At 39.0% G+C, this 22,891-nt stretch overlaps 1 protein-coding gene across 1 annotated transcript in view; it reads left to right on the plus strand.

The window, feature by feature from the left end:
• pigg (phosphatidylinositol glycan anchor biosynthesis class G) overlaps positions 1 to 22,891 on the plus strand; it is a 239,435-nt gene that overhangs the window by 138,681 nt on the left and 77,863 nt on the right. Inside the window, exon 9 of the mRNA XM_051658543.1 lies at positions 13,025 to 13,443. Within this exon, the coding sequence (XP_051514503.1) occupies positions 13,025 to 13,443 (419 nt within the window). The remainder of the gene's footprint in view (positions 1 to 13,024; positions 13,444 to 22,891) is intronic.

Raw genomic sequence — 22,891 nt, forward strand, 5'->3', positions numbered from 1 at the left:
ATCGGAGCAGACATGAGACATTTGTCTTTATCTTACAGGGATCATATTTTACTTGGAGATTCTTTTGATAATCATTCGGACTGTGGTTATATGGCAAGAAAATATGAATGCATTTATGAAAAGTCACCATTCCTGAGAACAAGAACTTTCATTTGATATGTAACATGTTTATTTTAGTGCAATGTGAAATACTTTTATATTCATATTAATGTTTCTAAAACATCACCACAGGGTGGCGCTTATTTTCGACATGGAGGCCCTCAGGTCTTATCTTAGTTGTAAGATACATTTTTAACTACGTGAAAAATTCAGATTATACATTTCAAACAGTTGAACAAACAAGTCTCTAACGCTAGTAGAGTGAATCGAATGAGAACATGTTTGAGTCATATTTCAGCCCCAAAATCAAATAAAAATATAAGAAATAAAATTTAGCATACAAAAGTTTTTTATTTATTTATTTATTTGCATTTCTATTTTATAATGGAAAAAATATCATTTTCAATACTGTAAAAAAGTATTAGCTATATTCTAAAAATTGTTAAGTGTTCGTTAATCATCCAAGTATTTGTTGTACTGCCTTATCATTTATGGTGATTTAAATAAACAATATTCTAAGATGTTTTGATACTGTAAGAAAAAAATTAGAATTACTGTTGAGGAAATTATAGAAAAAAAAAATCAATAGTAAAAATAGTTGTCATGAAAGTAGTTAAATGCAAAAAAATCCTGGTCCTTGGTCCTTAAAGTAGCCATCTATTTCAAGCAAAATATAATTTCTTATTTCTTCTTTCTGATTTTGCTGTGAAACATCACCCAAATATGTTCTTGCCATGTTTGGTGAGATTCACAGTAGTGGTGGCCTCGCAGATCTCAATTATAACTTCGCTTAATAAAACATATCTGATTTTAGTCTCTTCGAACAAGACACGTGAAAGTTTTTCATTAGATGAAAAAAGAATTCCGTCCCAGAATTAATGAGATAAAAACAGGACACCTCTCTTAATTACCTCTTTACAGGAAAGAAAGATCATTCTCTCCTTTTCTCTGCGGCACGGGAGAGAAAATCGCTGACAGTCAGAGGTGAGAACAAACAGAATGATCATTAGAGAGAAAGAGAGAGCACTGCAGTAGAGGAAAATAAGTCATTGTAAGACGAAGCAAGAGAAAGTTTTGCAGCATCACTCCTGTTTCCCAGTCGAGCCCCTGTCACCTTGCAGACAGCAGTCTGTCATTTGAAGCATCGCTCACACTCAATATTTCATAAGCGGCTTTTGTTCTGGCTTTCGTCTCTTGTTGCGAGAGCAGAGTTTCATGCAGAGGGAATATGTCCGGCTCTGAATTACCCGCTTTATGAGTGTTGGTTACGTTCAGGTTGTGTCATAAATGGTCTTAAAGGGCTTGTATCATGGAAAACGGTATTTGCCTTGTTCTTCTGAAACATTATGTGTATTGTATGGATATACTTTGAAATTCACAACTCCCTCTCCATTCAACCCAAACCAGTTCTGGAAACATAAAGTGATTCCGAGCATGGTGACAAATAGGTCTATTAGCATTTCCACTGGGATTTCTTAGCACGGTTAGCTAACTGTACTCAGGACAGAAAACCGTTCTGTTGGAATGGCTTTAGTGACATGGCCACTCTCGATTAGTCTCTTGATTAGTCAGTCAATTCTAATCCTGAGATAGCAGCACCATGGTGGAAAAAGAAACCAGAACTGTGTCAACGACGAGCCTGGATCGGTACAGAAGGGCACGGTTCCGCAGTGGTAATTGTAGCAGTTATGTAGCACTCCAGATGGTGGAGGAGCATCTTAAGCTGCCTATAAGTAATTTTTGCTCATGTCACAAGCAGTGAGGTTAGCCAATCAAAACAGATTCACTGCAGAAAATCTTTTTCTTCTTGAGTATTGCTGGGTTTCCATCCAAAATGTTTAGCATTTTTAAGCGCATTTAAAAAAATTTGACTTAAGAAAATACGAATTGTTGCACGTTTCCATCCACTACGTAATGTGCATTATCATGAGGGAGCCGCCTTGTCACGATGGAGCAGCTGAATGACTTCTCCCTGCTTTGGGGACATTTTTATTTGCAAGATTGGAGCAGGTATCTCATTTTATTAAATGCATCCACGAGACACAGCAGAATAAGTGTAATATCTGATATAATGTGGGCTGAAATAGTTCAATGCCCGCACACCGCCAGTCTCCACATACCTGGGAGCGCCCGCTCTCAAAACTGTTTGGCGGATTGTGAGGACCCACTTTATCGACCAGCTGTGGGTTAAACACTTCCGAATGACAAGCACTATGTTCAAAGAATTGTGTGCCAAGGTCAGACCTTTCAGTGGGCTGGTCACATCAAGCTATAGCACACTCATAACACATGCACGAATGATCAAAACACATTATCGTTGTGCGAATAAACCGTTTCCATCATCTTAATGTGCATCTTAACTTAAAGCGCAATTTCAAAATGCGCATAAAAATTGTTGGATGGAAACCCACCTAATGTTAGAAGCAGAATTACATAAGATATTAAGTCTTGTTTTTAGATCAATTTAACTTAATTTAGTGAGGTTTATGCTTAAAACAATAAAAAACTATTTGCCAATGAGGTAAGAAAATAAACTTGTTTTCCATTTCAATCACCCTAATTCACACCATCTGCAAATCACTTTTTCTCATTATAAACATAAATGTTACAACATTTTGTTAGATTTCTCTGAAAACAAGACACAATGTCTCATCATTTTGCTTCTCAATAAATTTATCTTATTTTAAGAATGTTTAGATATTTTTTTTTACTGGAAAGAAAAGGACAAAAATACTCACTAAACAATTATGATTATTATAATTTTTTTTGCAGTTTTCCATTTACATATATAAGACTTAAAGGCATAGTTCAGCAAAAAAAGAGATGATAAGCAATATTTCCAAGCTGCTCTTACATGCAATGAAAGCATACAGTGAATGGAGGCTCTAAAAATGGCACAAAAGCATCATAAAAGTAGTTCATATGATGGCTTTGTGTAAAAAATAGACCAAAATGTAACTTTTTATTTATCTTACCATCTGCTGTAGCTCACAAACATGAATCACATGTGCATTTTTAAATTTGATGCATCAAGGCATGTTGCACCAGGTTTGATGTCAATACTTTTAAACGTCATTGATTCTCACATCAAGTAAGCCAAATATGATGTGTCTTTAATCCTTTAAAGTTGTACAATAGCCTGTTTAGTCCAAAGGCTCGGAGACAGGGGGGAAAACTGCTTGGTCTACTTGTGGTAGAAAAAAAGTATGAAATAGTTGTCAGATTTCGTTGGTGATTTGATAATCAATTTTGGAGATTTTGGTCTTTCTCCATTCGGATAAATAAGAGCATAACTGAAAAACAGAAACCCAAAGGGATTGTTTTAAAAAAACAGCTGCCCGATTATTAATGGTTAAATGGAAAGGCAGATAAAAATGCATTGATATTGTCCTATCAAAGAAAGTAATTATACTGTGTCACATTTACTGCAGATTTGCTTGTGATTGAAAAATTGATTCAAGCAGATTGTAGTTTTTCCAGCAGTGTTGAATTTTGTCTTTAATGGACTGCATTTCAATTTATGCCTCTTGCTGTAGGGAATTCCAATGCAGTGTTTAATTACTCTGCATTAATTGCCTCCTGATCATTATTGTTCCTGTCATCTTCGTTAATAGAGATGTTTACGCAAGACTTCATTGCACATTGGGATATTTATTATGGCTCTGATTGATTATATCAGATGTCCCCCTCACTCTCTGTGATATGACCGCATGTCTCAGTCCTGGGTGTGTTTAAAGTGCTCATTTGCATTTGTTGATTAGATTCTCATGCTTTTGTGATCACTAAGTGAGTGCTATTGTTTATGTTTTGCATTAATAGATACACACACTGCTGACCTCTATGGGGCATACCGACCTTAGACTCATGATGTGAAATCTACACCCTCAAGGTTTCTGTGTCTGTTGTGAGTTTTACTAAAGCCTGAAAAAGCTGTATTTTATATGAGGGTAGGGGAGTAGTTCAACACTACAAGTTACAGTTAAAATCCAATTCACTGCAAACTCACCTTCAGCCCTGACTCCATTCTGGTATGGAGTGCCCACTTTGCACAATCCAATCAAATCCTGATGGATAAAACCAGGCAAAAATCCTGTTTTAGTGAACTGGTTTATGTATGCCATTTCATGTTGACTTTTAAGGTACTAAAACACCCTGTTTAGATTCAGAGAGAGGGTAAAATGTCTATTTTAAGTTGAATTATTGGTGCAAGAATCCTTGGCTAACATTATAAGTGGAGTTCAGGGAACAAAATATAAAAACATCTTAGTAACTGCAGAGCAACACCCTAGCAACCACTCACGACACCCTAGCAACCACATACCAAAACGTTAGCAAACACTCATAACACCTTAGCAACCATATAACAATGCCCTGGCAACCACCCAAAACACCCTAGCAGCTGGATAGCAATGCGCTGAAAACCCCCCAAAATACCTTAGCAACTACATACTGTAGCAATGCGCAAGCAAACACTCATAAAATCATAGCAACTGCATAAAAATGCCCTGACAACCATCCAAAACACCCTAGTAACCGCATATCAATGCACTGAAAACCAGTCATAACAACTTAGCAAACGGAAAGCAATGCCCTGACTTCAGGGTGAAAAAATGCCACTAAAGTATAGAAAATGGCCTCTTTACAGGGGAAGTGTATACTTACTGCATCACCACTATGGAATAGCAAAAATAATTGCTGTTTTCAAAACAAATTCCCAAACATTCCCCTGTCTCCCATAGGTAAGACAAACAGATAGTCCCGCCCCAAACTCACGCCATTGGTTGAGACAGTTGTGCTGTGTTGGGCTGGTCAGGATGCTCAAACAAACAGAGGAATGTTTTGATAGCACTGCAGAGTCACAGTGTTTACACTTTTCAGGGACTTCAACATATGAATAGCTTACTTTAGTTGTCTCTGCATTTTAAACTGGAATAGGAGAAAATATTGAAACATTGAAACAATTACCCAATTCACCGTTAAAGAAACAGCTAGCCATCATGATAAGATGATAGTCAGGGCACACACACACACCTTGTCCTCAGAGGGAATTTCTGTGTGGTTCTATATTAGCATATAGATTAGTGAGTGTGGCTCAAGAGTTAGCACAGTGCTCGCTCCTGTAATGATGAAATCAAAAGAGACTGGAAACAAACCTCGAGTAGGAAACCTCATAATTTTTGGTCTTTTATTGGCCAAACTCTTGTGGATCAAAATATTCCCTTCAATGGGACTTGAGCAAAAATATGAAACCGTTCACAAAAGTAAAGAGAGACTGTTTACAAAGAACACGCCAGACTGTCTTTACACAAACAGAAGTTGCTTACACAATCCATTTTCGCACCGGCTGACTTCGACCCAGGTGTTGCCCCGGTGATAGACGGAAAACTGTTGGTTGCCGCAGCGAGGCCTTGTCATACTCGTGAGATGCAACCGGTACAATAGTAACACACATCAAAGCTGCACAGGGTCATATTTATCATGACTAGGGACACACACACACACACACATACACACTTGTGTACCCAGCCACATAGTGACCAATTAGTGTTGTATTATCAAACCAAACAGTGTGTGTGTGTGTGTGTGTGGCTGATATTGTAAATCTGTTTCCTGTTAACATCAGAAATGTTAAAAATAGCATTCACAACACATTCTGCAATGCATTCCGTTATGTGTATTTTTGTGTCTCCCCCATACATACATAGAAATATGGACCCATGCCATCTAGAGACCAGAAAATCACAGAGACATGGGCTGTGTGTACGAAGGTAAATCAGTAGCAAAACTGGAGAGCTTGCATATTTGGATTTGAGAACTTGTACTATTAATATTTGTATTGGTAAGTTGTAATTTACACTCACAGCACCAATGTGAAAACTTGTAAAATAAAAATGTTAAGTTTGAATATTGCAATCTGCACTCACAGACAATAATTCAAAGCTTGTGTTCTGAATTCACAAATGCAGACAAGTAGTCACAAATGTGTAAAATGACATTCACATAAATACAAAAACAAACACAAACTTGTATTACACTTTTGTACTTTAATTCAATTTTGTATTACAACCACAAATCAGCACTTACAACCTCTCAAATCTGCCACTGCCACTTTAAATCTTTACGCCTTGACTTTTGCAACTACGTTTGTGAAAAACTTGTAGCAAAACTCACTTGTGCACTTGTAAAATTCTGATGAGAGAGCGCAAACCCAGTGTTCAGCAGGGGAGGGGGCAATGAAGTCATTTTATTGGTTGATGCCCAGCCAATGAATGCCACCGGTGTGTATTGTGTTTACTGGGGATGTGAGCGTGCATGTGAATAATTTCACTTGCCTTTTCAGCAGATTCCTTCAATGTGAATAGCCAAGGAGTAAAGAAAAGATGTTTTGCACATTATAAAAACAATGCTGGTATCAATATTAACCCGCTTTGTTTCAATGATGTCTGTTCTAATGAATTTGACACAGTTTAAGAGCGATTTTAATGGCTTCACAGGGTAACATCTGGTTTCCCATGTTAACGTGGGACATTGGTTTGAATGGGAACTGGCGATTACACTTGTCAGAGCAGTAAATTCGCAAGTATTTTATTTGCAACATTAAAGCATCATAGGCTGATATATGTCAATAATATACTTTCAATTGCTTTTATTTCTTTATATTGAATAATGACTTGATCAACCTGAAAATCAACAAAGTGACAGCTCTAACAGAGCTGGGATGCTGGTCCAGTGGTTAGGCTTACTGGCAGTACATTCAGTGACCTGGGTTCAAATCCAGTTCAGACAGGATGTATTTGTAGCTTTGCTGCAGATTTTGATGTATTTTTAACAGATATAATAAAAACTATTTTGTAAAACACACATACACAGACAAACAATTTATAAAATTGTTTTAAATAAATCAATCAAAATTGTAACTGAATCTGACAGCCAGCAATTACAGTATAATCTATTTAATTTTCTGAGAATGCTTGAATTACTGAGAAAAAAATGTATATGAACTACGTTTTCCATACATAGTTAAGAGGCTTTTTAAGGAGGCTTTTTTTTTTTTTTTTTGAGGAAGAGGGCAAATAATAATAATAATAATGTTAAATTAAATCTCCCGCCCATGTCACGTCACAATGGGCCATCAAGGAGAGATGCCACAGGGCACAGGGCCCAAGGCCCACACCCCCATCCCCCCCATCCACCAGGACACTCCCCACATGCCTGTGTTGTTATTATTGTTTTTTTCCTTTCTTTCCTGTCTTCTTCCCTTCTCTTTCCCTTCTTTTCCCCTTCTTTAATACATTCATTGTTAAACTCTTAATAGGTGTGTATGTGTGTCAACTAGTGTGTGATGCATTAAAAAAGCAAGGCGTGCAGCGTAAAACCAGCCCAGGGCAAAGCCCAGGCCACCACACACATGCCACGCTTACCCTGTGTTGTTGTGTTCTATTTTTCTCTTTTTTCCTCCTTTTCTCCCTTCCCTTTTCTCCTTTTTCTGATGCATTCCTTGTTAAGCTCTTAATAGATTTGTATGTGTATCAACTAATATGTGATGCATTAAAAAAAAAGCGAAGCATGCAATGCAGAATCAGCCCAAGGCAAGAAATCCAGGGTGAAAGAGTGCGGGGAGATAGCGGGAAGGTACAAGCCCCAGGCCCCACACCACACCCACCCACAACAAATCATCACTGCACCGGACATGGAATGGTATGCCACGGCCTACTGGGGTCACGAAGCAGAGGAGAAAAAAACAAATGTATCAAAGAATTATAATGTTTCTGAAGAAATGTCTTATGCTTTCTCAGAGTTTATTCTCACCTATTGGTCAATTTGGCATTTGTACTTGCTCTCCACAAAAACAAAAAACAAAAAAAAGCGCTGTTCTGAAAGATCATCTTTTGGCTAGTTATAAACTTACAACATTGTCATGCATATAACCTTTGAAAAGTAAAGGATGCTGTTATAACAATGTAAATAAAAATACAGATGTATACAGGGGATTTGAACCCAGATCGATATGGTTCGATGGTTAGCAGACACACTACCACTAGACCAAGGGAACCAATGAAAAGAGAACAATCATTTTATCAACCAGAAACCATATCACCCTGCAGCTCTTGCCCGGTTGCCCACTATAGCTAAGCAGGGTTGAGCCTGGCCAGTACTTGGATGGGCGACCTCCTGGGAAAACTAAGGTTGCTGCTGGAAGAGGTATTAGGGAGTCCTGCAGGGGGTGCTCACCCTGTGGTCTGTGTGGGTCCTAATGCCCCAGTATAGTGATGGGGACACTATACAGTAAAAAGGCACTGTCTTTCGGAAGAGATGTTAAACTGAGGTCCTGACTGTCTGTGGTCATTAAGTGCCTAGAAATGTGTTATATAAATGTAAGGAATTGTTATTAATATTATCAAGATATTTTTCATAAATAAATACATTTAATTTAAGTGTATAGGCCAATTATTGAGACATTTCAGCCTATGTTTCTTTCATTTTGCAAATAAAATATTTCCACTTGCGATTTACTGCTTTAACAAGTGTAATCGGCAGTTCTTATTGAAACCAATGTCTCATGTTAACATAACCATGTTACCCTGTAAAGCTGTTAAAATCGCTCTTAAAGGTGCAGTATGTAAGATTTAGAAACCCTTGTTATTAATGACACCTGTGGCCTTTAAGTGAACTGCAGTCAGCTACCTGTTGCTCATGCTCACGCACACACTCCATAGGGACGCGAGCGAGCATCGGCCAAAACAATGACGGAACATAGAAAGAGACTGAACGTGATTCACTGGCATCGTGATGACAGATGAGGTAACATAATTAAAATTACACAGTTATGATTGTTTTACTACAAACTTTGAGACTGTATTTTATATTTGACTCTCCAGTGCTGGAACAGGGCTAAAACAAAGTGTGGATATATAGGTCTGACTATGCGAGACTGTAGTTTAAAATAATCACTTTTCTTTGCATGATACATTGACTGCATTTATACGATAGCCTATGTCGGCATTAGCTAGCTAGCCAGCTTTATCAATAGCTGTTAGCTAAATCTGGTGGATGATGACAGTAGCTGTGTATAAAATAGACTGTACATTATAAATATGTTGACACAATTCAGTATTGATGTGATTCCATCACAACTGTCATTTTGATATATCGATGTCCTATTGTTTTATAATAATAGATTATATATATTTTCTGTATAACCAAGTTACGTTACACTAATGAATGGGTCTTTTTGCATTATCTTGAACATTGTCTAGCATTCATTTCATGTGTTATTGTAGTTTAGCTAAAATTACACAGATCAGACACTTATGGCACTGTATTTCACATGCTTTGCAGTTATGTAAGCTTACCTGTCCAATAAGAAGAACGCCAATTCAGGGTTGGTTTTGATCCCCAAAACTGAACAAAGGTCCTTCCAGGAATCAAATGCCCTGCCGATGTTCACTCTAGTTTTCACTCGACCACGATCATGTTCCCGCTTAGCCAGAAGGGATTCAGTAGATACATTTTTTTTATTTATTTTTTTGGCTTACTCTGAGTTTGTGTAGGAGTCTGTGTTGTGCTGGGAGCCGGAAGTTTGCTGGATTCCATCTCTAAGATAAAGTTACCTAGTGTTGCAGTTTGTTGTCGCTGTTGAATAGTGGAAGAGAAGCTATTACTGTCTGAGACAAGGCTCTTGGGAGCATGCATAAACATCACATCCTTTGGATTTTCCTGGCAAAAGCGACCCTCTCCCTTCGAATGAAAATCAGTCTACAGGCTTTAATATGCAACCTAGGAAGTCCGGGAAGGGCTCGTGTTGCGTTACAAGCCGTTCACACATTGGCAAAAAAAAAACAGACAGACATCAATGAAACAAAGCGGGTTAATAATGTTACCAAAAAAAAATTATAATGTGCAAAACATATTTTCTTTGATCCTTGGCAATTCACATTGAAGGAATCTGCTGAAAAGGCAAGTGAAATTATTCACATGCACGTGCACATCCCCAGTTAACACGATACACACCGGTGGCATTCATTGGCTAGGCATCAACCAATAAAACGACTTCATTGCCCCCTCTCCCTCCCCTGCTGAACACTGGGTTTGCTCTATCTCATCGGAATTTTACAAGTGCACAATTGAGTTTTGCTACAGGTTTTTTGCAAACGTAGTTGCAAAAGTCAAGGCGTAAAGATTTAAAGCGGCAGTGGCAGATTTGAGAGGTTATAAGTGCTGATTTGTGGTTGTAATATGAAATTGAATTAAAGTACAAAAGTTAATGTGTAATACAAGTTTATGTTTGTTAATTTACACATTTGTGACTACTTGTCTGCAATTGTGAATTCAGAACACAAGCTTTGAATTATTGTCTGCGAGTGCAGGTTGCAACATTCAACTTAAAAAATTTATTTTACAAATTTTCACATCGGTGCTGTAAGTGTAAGTTTCAACTTAAGAATACAAATATTTATTGTACAAATATGCAAGCTCTCGTGTTTTGCTACTGAGTTACCTTCATAGTTTGGGCCAGTGAGCAACAACCCAAAATACCCTAGCAAATGCATAGCAATGTGCTATAAATCACCTGTAGCACCTAATCAGCTGCATAGCAACTCCAGGGCAACCCTCCAAAATAACATGGCAACATACTAGAAACCACTTGTAACACCTTAGTAACTGCATAGCAGTGCCTTGGCAACCACCCACAAGCCTTAGCAACCGCATAGCAGTGCACTAGAAAACAATTGTCACACTTTAGCAAAAGCAATGCAACGGCATGGCAACCACCCACAACACTCTAGCAACTAATTAGCAATGTGCTAGAGACTACTCAAAACACTTTAGCCACCACATAGCAACCTGCTAGAAACCACTTGTAACACTTTTGCAATCGCATAACTACTCCCTGGCAATCACCCACAACAACCTTAACATCCACATAGGAACCCGCTAGAAACCACTCTTAACACTTTAGCAATCACATAGCAATGCCCTGGCAACCACCAACAACATCTTAACAACCACATTACAATGTGCTTGAAACCACTTGTTTTACCTTAGCAACACCCAGCAACCTCCCAACACACCTTAGCAACCACATAGCAATGCCCTAGAAACCACTCATAAAACTGTAGCGACCGCATAGCAATGTACTAGCAACCACCTCAAACACCCTGTCAACTGCATAGCAATGCCCTAGAAACCACTCATAATGCCCTAGCGACCGCATAGCAATGCACTAGTAACCACCTCAAACACCCTGTCAACTACACAGCAACTAGAAACACTTGAAACCACTCATAGCACCTTTGCAACCACATAGAAAATCCAAGCAACCTACCCAAATACCCTATATACTGCATAGCAACATGCTAGAAATGACTCGTAACACCTTAGCAGTCGCATAGCAATGCCCAGAAAACCACCCTCAACACCCTAGTAACCGGAAAGCAGTTCCATGGCAGCCACCCACAAAACCCTAGCAACCACATAGCAAAGTGCTGGAAACCACTCATCACACTTTAGCAAATGCATAACAACACCCTGGCAACCACCCACAACACCCTAGCAACTACTTAGCAACGTGCTAGGAACTACTCTTAATTCCCTAACAACCGCCTAGCAACACCCTAACAACCACCCCAAACATCCTAGCAACTGCACGCACTAGAAACAATCATAACATCTTAGCAGTCGCATAGCGATGCACTGGCAACCATCCACAACACCCTAGCAACCACAATGCAATGTGCTAGAAACCACACTTATTACACACTTAGCAATCACATAGCAACCGGGTAACAGTGTGTATTCTGTGTTCTCATGTGTGTGCACAGTCATCAGTGGATGCAGTAGCCCTGCTATACACACGTGCATGTGTGTGTGTGTGTGTGTGTGTGTGTGTGTGTGTAGCTGTTAGCACTTTCTCTCTGTTAATACTGCTTTGCTCCCAGCAGCCCTGTACTTACACTCTGTGGGAGTCAATCAAAAACGCACGTGTGTGTGTGTGTGTGAGAGAGAGAGAGGCTCAGGGCACTGGACATCAAACTGCTGTCTTTAGAGGTTTTTTTTTTTTTACAATGTGTTGGACACAGGTGACTGGTGTTTTACTGTCATATACCGTTTGATGTGTCTCCTATTTGTTGTTTTTGTCCTTTTCAACTCTGACTTCTTCACCTTTCCACTCCATTTCTCTCTTCACTTTCTCTCTCTCTCTCTCTTATTCACATCTAACCATGTCAGGTTGTATTGATTTATTTTTGTATTTCTTCTAACTTTTGTCAGTAGAAAGCTGTCATGTGTGACGTTAGGACATAGTTAAAGGGATAGTTCTTCCAAACAATGAACACTTTTTCCGTGTTCACTATACCCACTGAGAATTTGTTTGCATACCTGAAACCCAGGGCTATATAAAGAGAAGAAAGAAATTGTGCAGAAGTGTAATTCTTTCTAGTATACATCGTGGACATGCCAGTTTTTAACATGCAGAAGCGTGAATGAGATTTGAGAGCTACGGCGGTGATTTAAATTCTTGATGTTTCTCAAACAAAGCCATCAAATGACTTCAGAAGACTCTGAATATAGGTTGTGAGTCATAAGGACTATTTATGGTACTTTCATATTGCTCTATTGTATTTTTTGGAGCTTGGCAGCCCAGTCACCATGCACATTTGGGTCTGTATTATATCTCCTGCCCTGTACTTAAAAAATACAATTGCATGCTTGAATTTACCCTTAAGTCATAAAATGTTTAAATTGAACTACATGAAGTATTACACAGACATTCCAACTACGTTGAAATGCGTAACATTTTATCAATGTCACAGGTGAGTTATCAGTGCCCCGGTTTTTAGAGGATGAAGGCCATTGCTATTACCTGAATTTGATTTCATTATAATCTAATTACTGACATAGGAATCTTTCTTTCTCTCTCTCTTAGGGTTCTGATTGGACTCTGTCAGAGTTGGATGCTCTGTTGTTGATTGGTACAGTGGGTCACACACTCAGTTTGGCTTCAAGCAGCTTCATCGAGGAGGAACATCAGACGTGGTACTTCCTGCTCAACACCCTGTGTCTGGCCGTCTTCCAGGATGTCTGCAGGAAGTACTTCAGAGAGCGGAGGCAGAGGGGTAAGGAAGGGGAAGAGGGGCCTCTCCTTCCCTCCAGCGCTGAGGAAGACTTTGTCTCTCCCTCATCTTTCTCTCCGGTTGTGGAGCTCAGGATGAGTGCGGGGTCAGAGAGGTGGCTGGCCCTGGCAACCCCGCTCATCACCCTGGCCTGCTGTCGACTGCTGAGGTCACTGAATCAGACCGGAGTGCAGTGGGCGCACCTGCCTGACTTTGGACACTGGCTTAACAGGTGAGAACAAAGACGGGACACAGGTGGATGTCGGGTCACTGTTGCCTTGTTTACACCTGATATTAAAGGAATGGTTCACCCAAAAATTCAAATTCTCTCATCATTTTCTCATGCTATCCCAGATGTTTATGACTTTCTAATGCTGAACACAAACAAAGATTTTTAGAAGAATATTTCAGCTCTGTAGGTCCATACAATGCAAGTGAATGGTGACCAGAGCCAAAAATCAGATAAAGGAAACATAACAGTAATCCATAAGACTCCAGTGTTTAAATCCATACTTCAGAAGTGATATAATAGGTGTGGGTGAGAAACAGATCAATATTTAAGTCTTTTTTTTTTAACCATGAATCTCCACTTTAACTTTCACTTTCAGATGTAAAAGTGAAAGTGAAGATTTAGAGTAAAATTTCTTTATAGAAAATGTAAAGTTCTGATGTTTAGGCTTACTGTTTGACTACATAGGCAGATACCTTCTGAGAAAGTAAAACCTCAAGTGAATGATTTTAAACACTCTATCGGTGTTGGGGAAGCTACATTGAAACTATCTTGCTAAGCTAAAAATTTGAACTACAGTCAAGCTACTCTTTTGTAGTTAGCTAAACTACAAAATGCTAACCATAATTAGCTAATGACACCTGAAGCGACTCATAGGGATAGTTGGATAGAAAGTTCTATTATTACTGTTTTTACTCACCCTCATTATATCCAAGGTGTGTTTGACTTTCTTTCTTCAGCAGAACACATTTGAAGAAAAATAGAAAAATAACTCCGCTCAGTAGGTCCTTAAAATGCAAGTGAATGGAGATTTTTCTTTGAAGCTCCAAAAATCACAGACAGTCAGCATAAACGTCATCGATACAACTCAATGTCTTCTAAAGTGACAAGACTGCTTTTGGTGGAAAAAAGATAAATATTTAAGTACTTTGTTTAACTCTAAATCATGCTTGAAGTTTCTATTTATACTTTTGAGTACTGAAAAAAAAAGACATGTCCCTCGACCCCCATCCAGCATCATGGATGGATTTTCTTTCCACTGAGCTTATCTAAATGTGTTGTGGAATTGCTTTATCTATGAAGGATAAAGCATCCTTCTTTCTCTCCTTCTCTTTCGCCCTCCTTCCTTTCTTTCTTTCTTTCTTTCTTTCTCTTTCTACTGTATGTTTCATGTTGCTTTCTATCTGTCTGCCTGGTCCCTTTAAGAGTGCATAGTAAAAATAGTTCCTATGTAAGGGATTAACACTCAAGAGCTGATGTTCAGATTGCTTGAGCGGTTAATGAAACTTTTGTTTTATGAAAAGAGGACTAATTGCTACAGTACACTGCAGAGAAGTTTTAATGTAATCTTTTTTTCTTTTCATTAGGCATTTTAATTAGTTATTTGGCATTCTATTCATAATTCAAGCTCTTTTAAAAATGAATTTGTCACAGCAGAGAACTATTTGAGTGGACTGCAAAGAGAAGCTAAAAGGTCATTTAAAAGGGGTTAAAATAAATTGTGACCAGTTCACCACCTAAAAAAATAAAGAAAATTAATTTTGGAATATTGGAAAAAGTTAAAACATGTTATTTTTCAACCATCCAAATACCTGAGAACAACTTTCCTTCTTTTTTTGTTTGATAAATATTCCCCAAAAGTCCAGCGTCTAAACACTCTTCACCGCAGGCGATTAATTCTGTCCTCTCGTGCGTTCTGATCCGTGGGCCTCTTAAATCTCCACTGATACACTCACAGGCAGATGGTCTGGCTGCCATCAGCTCTGGTCTGTACCAGCCATTATTCTGCCCCATTAGCCACGACCTGACCGGTCAGCCAATCAGAGAGCAGCTTGATTACACAGAAAGTCACCAAGTATGAAGGAGAGACTGCCAAAATTCTCCTTCCTGTGGCTAACTGGCCTCATTTAGCCAGTTAGGTCCAGCAACAAATGCAATTCAAGAGACGTTTGATACAATATCAAGGCCTGGCATTGTTCAAAACTACTTGAACATGATTAAAGCTGCTGTTTCTGCTTGTGAGAATATCACCACAATTAAAATTCAGTGTGATGCTGCTGAATTCATGTTTTTATTGCCCTTGAGTGCACATGTTTGTTCTGGATACATGAATATCATGTGAAAAGCTCCAGTGACAATTGCCAGTTATGGTTGCATTGTATGGACCTACAGAGCTGAAATATTCTTCAGAAAATCTTAATTTGTGTTCTGCAGAAGTAAGAAAGTCATACACATCTGGGATGGCATGAGGGTGAGTAAATGATGAGAGAATTTGCATTTTTGTGTGATCTTTCCCTTTAAATGACACGTAGTTGCTCATGTGCAAATTATCTACTGTGGAGTTCAAGATTGTCAGTGAATAACAAGTTAAACTAAATCGACAGCATTTGTGGCATAATACTGATTACTACAACAAATGTTAAGTTTTTAAAAAGTAAAAATCATGGTTACAGTGAGGCACTTACAGTAAAGTGGAAGTGAATGGGGCCAATCTGTAAACAATAAAATACTCACTGTTTCAAAAGTATAAACACAAATCATAAACATTATACATGTTAACATGATTTTATTGCACTAAAATCGCTTATTAATAAATTGCACTTACTAACCTTATCTGGGAAAAGTTATATCCAATATTACAACTTTATTGTTATGACAATATACCGCCAATAAACTCTGCAATCTGGTAAACACCGTAATACCAGTAAATCCCTGATTTCATCACAAAAAATCATGTTAACATGTATAATGTTAATGTCTTGTGGCTATACCATTGAATTAGTGAGTACTGTAACGTTTACAGACTGGCCCCCATTCACTTCCATTGTAAGTGTCTCACTGTAACCCAGATTTTTACTTCTGGAACATGAAACATTCCTTTATGTCTGTTCCTCACACATCATAAGGCTTGGAATATAGCACATAAGTCGTATGGACTACAATTTAATAAAGCTTTTTTTGGTAATTTTTTAAAAACTTTTTTGAGCTGTACAGTTTCTGGTCACTGTATGTTTTCGTTGTATGGGAAAGAGCACCGATCTTGATTTTTGAGTAAACTATTCCATCTTATTCCTACTCCTAATAGCAGTTTAGAAGCCAATATTAGTTAGATGCATTAAACATTAAATGTCCATGGAACAGAAAGTGTTGCCCTTGCTTTGTCTGAAGTGTTTATAGAGGTGGGTCAAACAAACCACACATTAATACTGTCCTTATGGTGCTTCATATTGATGTTTCTCCTCTGATGATATCATGGATTGATAGCTCCTATCTCTTTAAGTGCATCACCTGTGGTATATGTCTAAAAAGCCTTCAATACCCGACATAAATAACTGTACTATCTATTTCTCTCTCTCTCTGATCCACCTGCCAGCTCAGATGAATAATAATTATTGCGGTCATAATAAATCACTGTGTATTCATGCAGGAGATATGGACATGTGCCGTTTCTGTGAAGTGGTCTACTGGGGTCACAGGAAGGAGAGTGCGATTTCCTGTATAATGCATTTCCTGCGGTTTGATGGGATCATCTGTGAACCTCTCATTATATATATGGAGCTTATGATTATGTGTGCTATAATGAATCCAACCATAGAGACGCTTTTATTATGAGTATTTTTAAAGCGCACACACATCATAAGAGACGTTTTCCATTTCGAGTGGATATTAATGCAGGAACCGTCTGAGATAATTGAACTGAGCTTAAAGGTAATTCAATTATCTTGCATCATCAAAAGGAATTGCAAAAATAACTGATGTAAGAAGGTTTCTCGAATACTCCCCAAACAGATAGTCCCGCCCCTAACTCACAAAGTCAATGTTGCTGTGTCGGGATAGTTTAGGATGCTCAAACAAACAGAGCAACAATGTTAACATTTTCCGAGGGAATCAACCTACGAATGGCTTACTTAAAGTTGTCTCTGCATATTAAACTGGGTTACGAGAAATAATTTTAACACTGAAAACATAACACACATAACCTTTAAGTACCAAAACAGAGTGTGTGTTCATGTGTCTTAAACTTAAACTTAATTTGTTTAAAAATAATGACTTGATTCGGAAAGTGGAATATTGAATGAAGATTTTTGATACTGTTTTTTTTTTTTTTTTCTCCAAATGCTTTGATCCAGTTAGATTATTTATTTATTTATTTATTTATTTCTGTGTTTCTGTATTTGGGAGTTGGCGGCTTGTATCATTGTTATAGTTTGCAGTGATTAATATTTCATTACCCAGCTGAGAAAGACCCTTAGGAAGGAGCCAGCTTTATCTCGGAGAAAAATATTCTGTTTTTCTTCCGCTTAGATCTGTCACAATTGCAAATGGAGCTCAACAGTTTATCTGATGCTTTTAAACGATGCTTTGCCTTGTTTTAACTCCTGGTTTTATACTATATGCCTGAACAGTAGCCTGTGAAAGCTCTGTCATCTCTGAGGTCTGCTTGTGTGAATTGCATGTGTGTTGCAGTGTGAACGTGTCCCAGTTCATATACTAATACTATGCTCCAAAAGTATGTAATTTGCTGATGATGGAAAAGTACATACTTTTGAGGATGTAGTAAGACAGTATTTCCTATGAAAATTGGAGTTCTAGCAGAACTTTTAGCAGATATATGATTTAAAATGTCAAAACTGATAAAAATTAAATACCACCTGCCTCTGACTTGCAATAGCAATAGAGTGCAGCAGTCTGTTTCTGGAAATAAAAATCCCATTCATTCTTTTTCATAGGAGAATTGATTTTTAACTTTAACTTTTTACTGATTTAACAATAATTATAAACCTTTAAAAACAGATTTAATGTGAGCTCTGAGGTTGTTGATCGACAGTACAGTATTTGCTTCTGTTGAAGCCATCAGTTGGCGTTATTTCAAAATCATTTTTAAAAAATCATGGTTACACATACAAGGAATTTGTCTTGGTGACAGAAGCTTCCGGTGCACAAACAATACAGCAACACGACCGAGATAATAATAAAAATATAGAACAAAAATAAAAGTTAATAGAAAATAAAGTATATTTGGAAATACGCAACAGGACTATATACACTATATTGCCAAAAGTATTCGCTCACCCATCCAAATAATTGAATTCAGGTGTTCCAATCACTTCCATGGCCACAGGTGTATAAAATGAAGCACCTAGGCATGCAGACTGCTTCTACAAACATTTGTGAAAGAATGGGCCGCTCTCAGGAGCTCAGTGAATTCCAGCGTGCTACTGTGATAGGATGCCACCTGTGCAACAAGTCCAGTCGTGAAATTTCCTCGCTACTAAATATTCCACAGTCAACTGTCAGTGGTATTATAACTAAGTGGAAGTGACTGGGAATGACAGCAACTCAGCCACGAAGTGGTAGGCCACGTAAAATGACAGAGCGGGGTCGGCGGATGCTGAGGCGCATAGTGCGCAGAGGTCGCCAACTTTCTGCAGAGTCAATCGCTACAGACCTCCAAAGTTCATGTGGCCTTCAGATTAGCTCAAGAACAGTGCGTAGAGAGCTTCATGGAATGGGTTTCCATGGCCGAGCAGCTGCATCCAAGCCATACATCACCAAGTGCAATGCAAAGTGTTGGATGCAGTGGTGTAAAGCACGCCGCCACTGGACTCTAGAGCAGTGGAGATGCGTTCTCTGGAGTGGCGAATCACGCTTCTCTATCTGGCAATCTGATGGACGAGTCTGGATTTGGCGGTTGCCAGGAGAACGGTACTTGTCTGACTGCATTGTGCCAACTGTGAAGTTTGGTGGAGGGGGGATTATGGTGTGGGGTTGTTTTTCAGGAGCTGGGCTTGGCCCCTTAGTTCCAGTGAAAGGAACTCTGAATGCTTCAGCATACCAAGAGATTTTGGACAATTCCATGCTCCCAACTTTGTGGGAACAGTGTGGGGATGGCCCCTTCCTGTTCCAACATGACTGCGCACCAGTGCACAAAGCAAGGTCCATAAAGACATGGATGAGCGAGTTTGGTGTGGAAGAACTTGACTGGCCTGCACAGAGTCCTGACCTCAACCCGATAGAGCACCTTTGGGATGAATTAGTGCGAAGACTGTGAGCCAGGCCTTCTCGTCCAACATCAGTGTCTGACCTCACAAATGCGCTTCTGGAAGAATGGTCAAAAATTCCCATAAACACTCTCCTAAACCTTGTGGAAAGCCTTCCCAGAAGAGTTGAAGCTGTTATAGCTGCAAAGGGTGGGCCGACGTCATATTAAACCCTATGGATTAAGAATGGGATGTCACTTAAGTTCATATGCGTCTAAAGGCAGATGAGCGAATACTTTTGGCAATATAGTGTATATATATATATATATATGTACAATATACAAATACAAATCTGTTATATACAGTGCATGGGAATGTAATGGCAGAAGGTGTGTGGTATGTTGGATAAATATAAATAGACTACACTGTGTATTGCACATAGTTATTGCTCAATGGGGAAGTTTTAACTGTTCATGAGATGGATGGCCTGAGGGAAAAACTGTTCCTGCATGACGGTTCTGGTGCTCAGTGCTCTGTAGTGCCTGCCAGAAGGCAACAGTTCAAAAAGGTAGTGGGCTGGGTGAGTGGGGTCCAGAGTGATTTTTCCAGCCCTTTTCCTCACTCTAAAAGTGTACAGTTCTTGAAGGGAGGGCAGGGGGCAACCAATAATCCTCTCAGCAGTCCGAACTGTCCTTTGTAGTCGTCTGATATCCGATTTCGTAGCTGCACCAAACCAGACAGTTACTGAAGTGCAGAGGACAGACTCGACTGTTGAGTAGAACTGTATCAGCAGCACCTATGGCAGGTTGAACTTCCTCAACTGGGGAAGGAATATAACCTCTGCTGGGCCTTTTTCACAGTGGAGTCAATGTGGGTCTCCCACTTCAGGTCCTGTGAGATGGTAGTGCCCAGGAACCTGAATGACTCCACTGCTGCCACAGTGCTGTTTAGAATGGTGAGGGGGTCAGTGTTGGGGTGTTCCTCCCTAAAGTCCACTATCATCTCCACCGTTTTGAGCTTGTTCAGCTCCAGCTTGTTTTGTCTACACCAGTGAGCCAGCCGTTCAACCTCCCTTCTGTATACAGACTCATTGTCATCTCGGATGAGGCCGATGACAGTAGTGTCATCTGCAAACTTCAGGAGCTTGACAGAGGGGTCCTTGGCTGTGCAGTCATTTGTATACAGGGAGAAGAGTAGTGGGGAGAGCACACATCCTGGGGGCACCAGTGCTGACTGTACAGGTGCTGGAAGTGAATTTCCCCTGTCTCATTAGCTGCCGCCTGCTTGTCAGAAAGCTGGTGATCCACTGACAGATAGACGTGTGAACAGAGAGTTGGTGTAATTTAGTCTGGAGAATAGCTGGGATGATGGTGTTGAAAGCTGAACTGAAGTCCACAAAAAGGATCCTTGCATATGTCCCTGGTCTGTCCAGATGTTGCAGGATATGATGCAATCTCATGTTGACTGCATCATCCACAGACCTGTTTGCTCGATAAGCAAATTGAAGGGGATCTAGAAAGGGTCCAGTGATGTTCTTCAGGTGTGCCAACACCAGTCTCTCAAATGATTTCATGACCACAGATGTCAGGGCGACAGGTCTGTAGTCATTAAGTCCTGTGATTTTTGGTTTCTTTGGGACAGGAATGATGATTGAGCGTTTGAAGCAGCATGGGACTTCACACTGCTCCAGTGATCTATTGTAGTGATCTAAATACACGTGGAATAGTGCCAGTTATGAATAACATGTATTGTACAGTATAAAATATGATGCATAGCCTAATATTAAAAATAGTATATAAGAAAACATTGGTTTACAGTCTTTTCTTTGTTGAAATTATTGCAATACTTTGTTATTCTTAAGAACAATAACAACATTAATGCTAATAGGTCTAATAATTGAATCTGCAATTAGGGAAAGTGCAGGGAGGAGATCCCGTTTGGAGATGAGAAGGAACAGTTGACTCAGAGATCCAGATTGTTCATTACATTTGTATTTTTTTATTTTTTTATTTTTTGTTTCAGCATGCAATGTTGTGTAGTTTTGTGTATCTGTATACAGATGGCCGTGGCCCTTGACTTTGTATTGTTGACAGAATTTGGCTCTTGGTGGCAGGTGGGAATCCTACCCTACACTCTCAAATATTTATATAATTGTATACCTCTGAATATTTTGCAATTCAATTTAAATATATTGTTTTATTTTAATCATGTAATTTGCAATGCTTCAGGGGATTGAAGTTCATCCCCTTATTAGAGACATCAAGTAAACAGTCTTGTACCTTTGTCTTTCTGTCTGATTTTCTAAATACTTTTTCACCTTGGAGCTGGTTGGGTTAGCTCATGGCTTACAACTTTTTTATGAATTGGTAGGGTACTGTTGTGCTCTATTAGTAGATTATGATTCTTTGGTGTGTCAGTTGGAAAACTTTATTTCCTTTTCCAACCATTGATTAATTGTAAAGGAACTTCTTAAAATGTATTCATTCATAAAGTGTCTGCATTGCTTTCATCCATAGTACAAGCTGTCAAGTGTATTTTCACCAGTATTGGCTATTTATAAAAATATGACAAGCCCTTTAGTATGTCCCGCCCCAATCAATTTCAATAGGATTATGCCAGTGGAAGAAAGAAAACTGTACTCTGCAAACCATTGAATGGGACTTTAAAGATTTAAGTATGTCTGAATCACAAATGTAAATTTGACCACATTTACTTGCTTTTTATGAAAGATTTTAATAGACACACTTGAAGCAGTAAAACACAGTTCACACTTCAGCTGAACTTTAGATTTCTGAGTGGTTGCACAAATCAAGTAATTATCCTCTCTTTCACTCACTCTATCCATTTGCTCATTTGCTCAGATTGACAAGTCTGTTATTGTCCTGGGTTGACCCCTGCCAGGTATTATCCAGCTTTAGTCTAGGCAAATCACTGCTTTCTTTTCTTTTTTTTGTTTCTGTGAAATACCAGAGTTATTGTTTGAGGAGTCTGATTGGATGAGGATTGGATCACAAACTGAATTGTGTAGTATTTATTCAAAAGTGCTATCTTACCACCAGTACCTGCTGAGTAAACATTTGCTATCGTAAATGAGCCGAAGTCTGTGGAAGAACATTTGAGGTTTATTTCAAATGGCGGTCTTGTCTGCTGAAGGCACTGACAGGCTCTGAACGTCAGCGTAACATATGCAGTGGCAAGAAATGCCAGAGAGTGAGGTGGAAAAATCTGAATATGGATAATGATTTTAATGCAAAGCTTGAGGGATCTGCATTTGTCCATGCTGTGAGTATCCAAAAACTCTTCTCCTTTGGTTGACGTAGTTATATTGATGTGCCATTAGTGGTGTAAAAAGGAAAGGTTGAGCCTTTTTATACCTGCAGTCATCAGCATAAAGTCTCGTCCACATCGCAGCTTAAGTATACGTCAGTTTTCTGCGTGCTGGTATGTTTTGCACGTTGTGCGTGTGACGC

The sequence above is a fragment of the Myxocyprinus asiaticus genome, chromosome 27 (assembly GCF_019703515.2).
Source record: "Myxocyprinus asiaticus isolate MX2 ecotype Aquarium Trade chromosome 27, UBuf_Myxa_2, whole genome shotgun sequence".
Lineage (NCBI taxonomy): Eukaryota > Metazoa > Chordata > Actinopteri > Cypriniformes > Catostomidae > Myxocyprinus > Myxocyprinus asiaticus.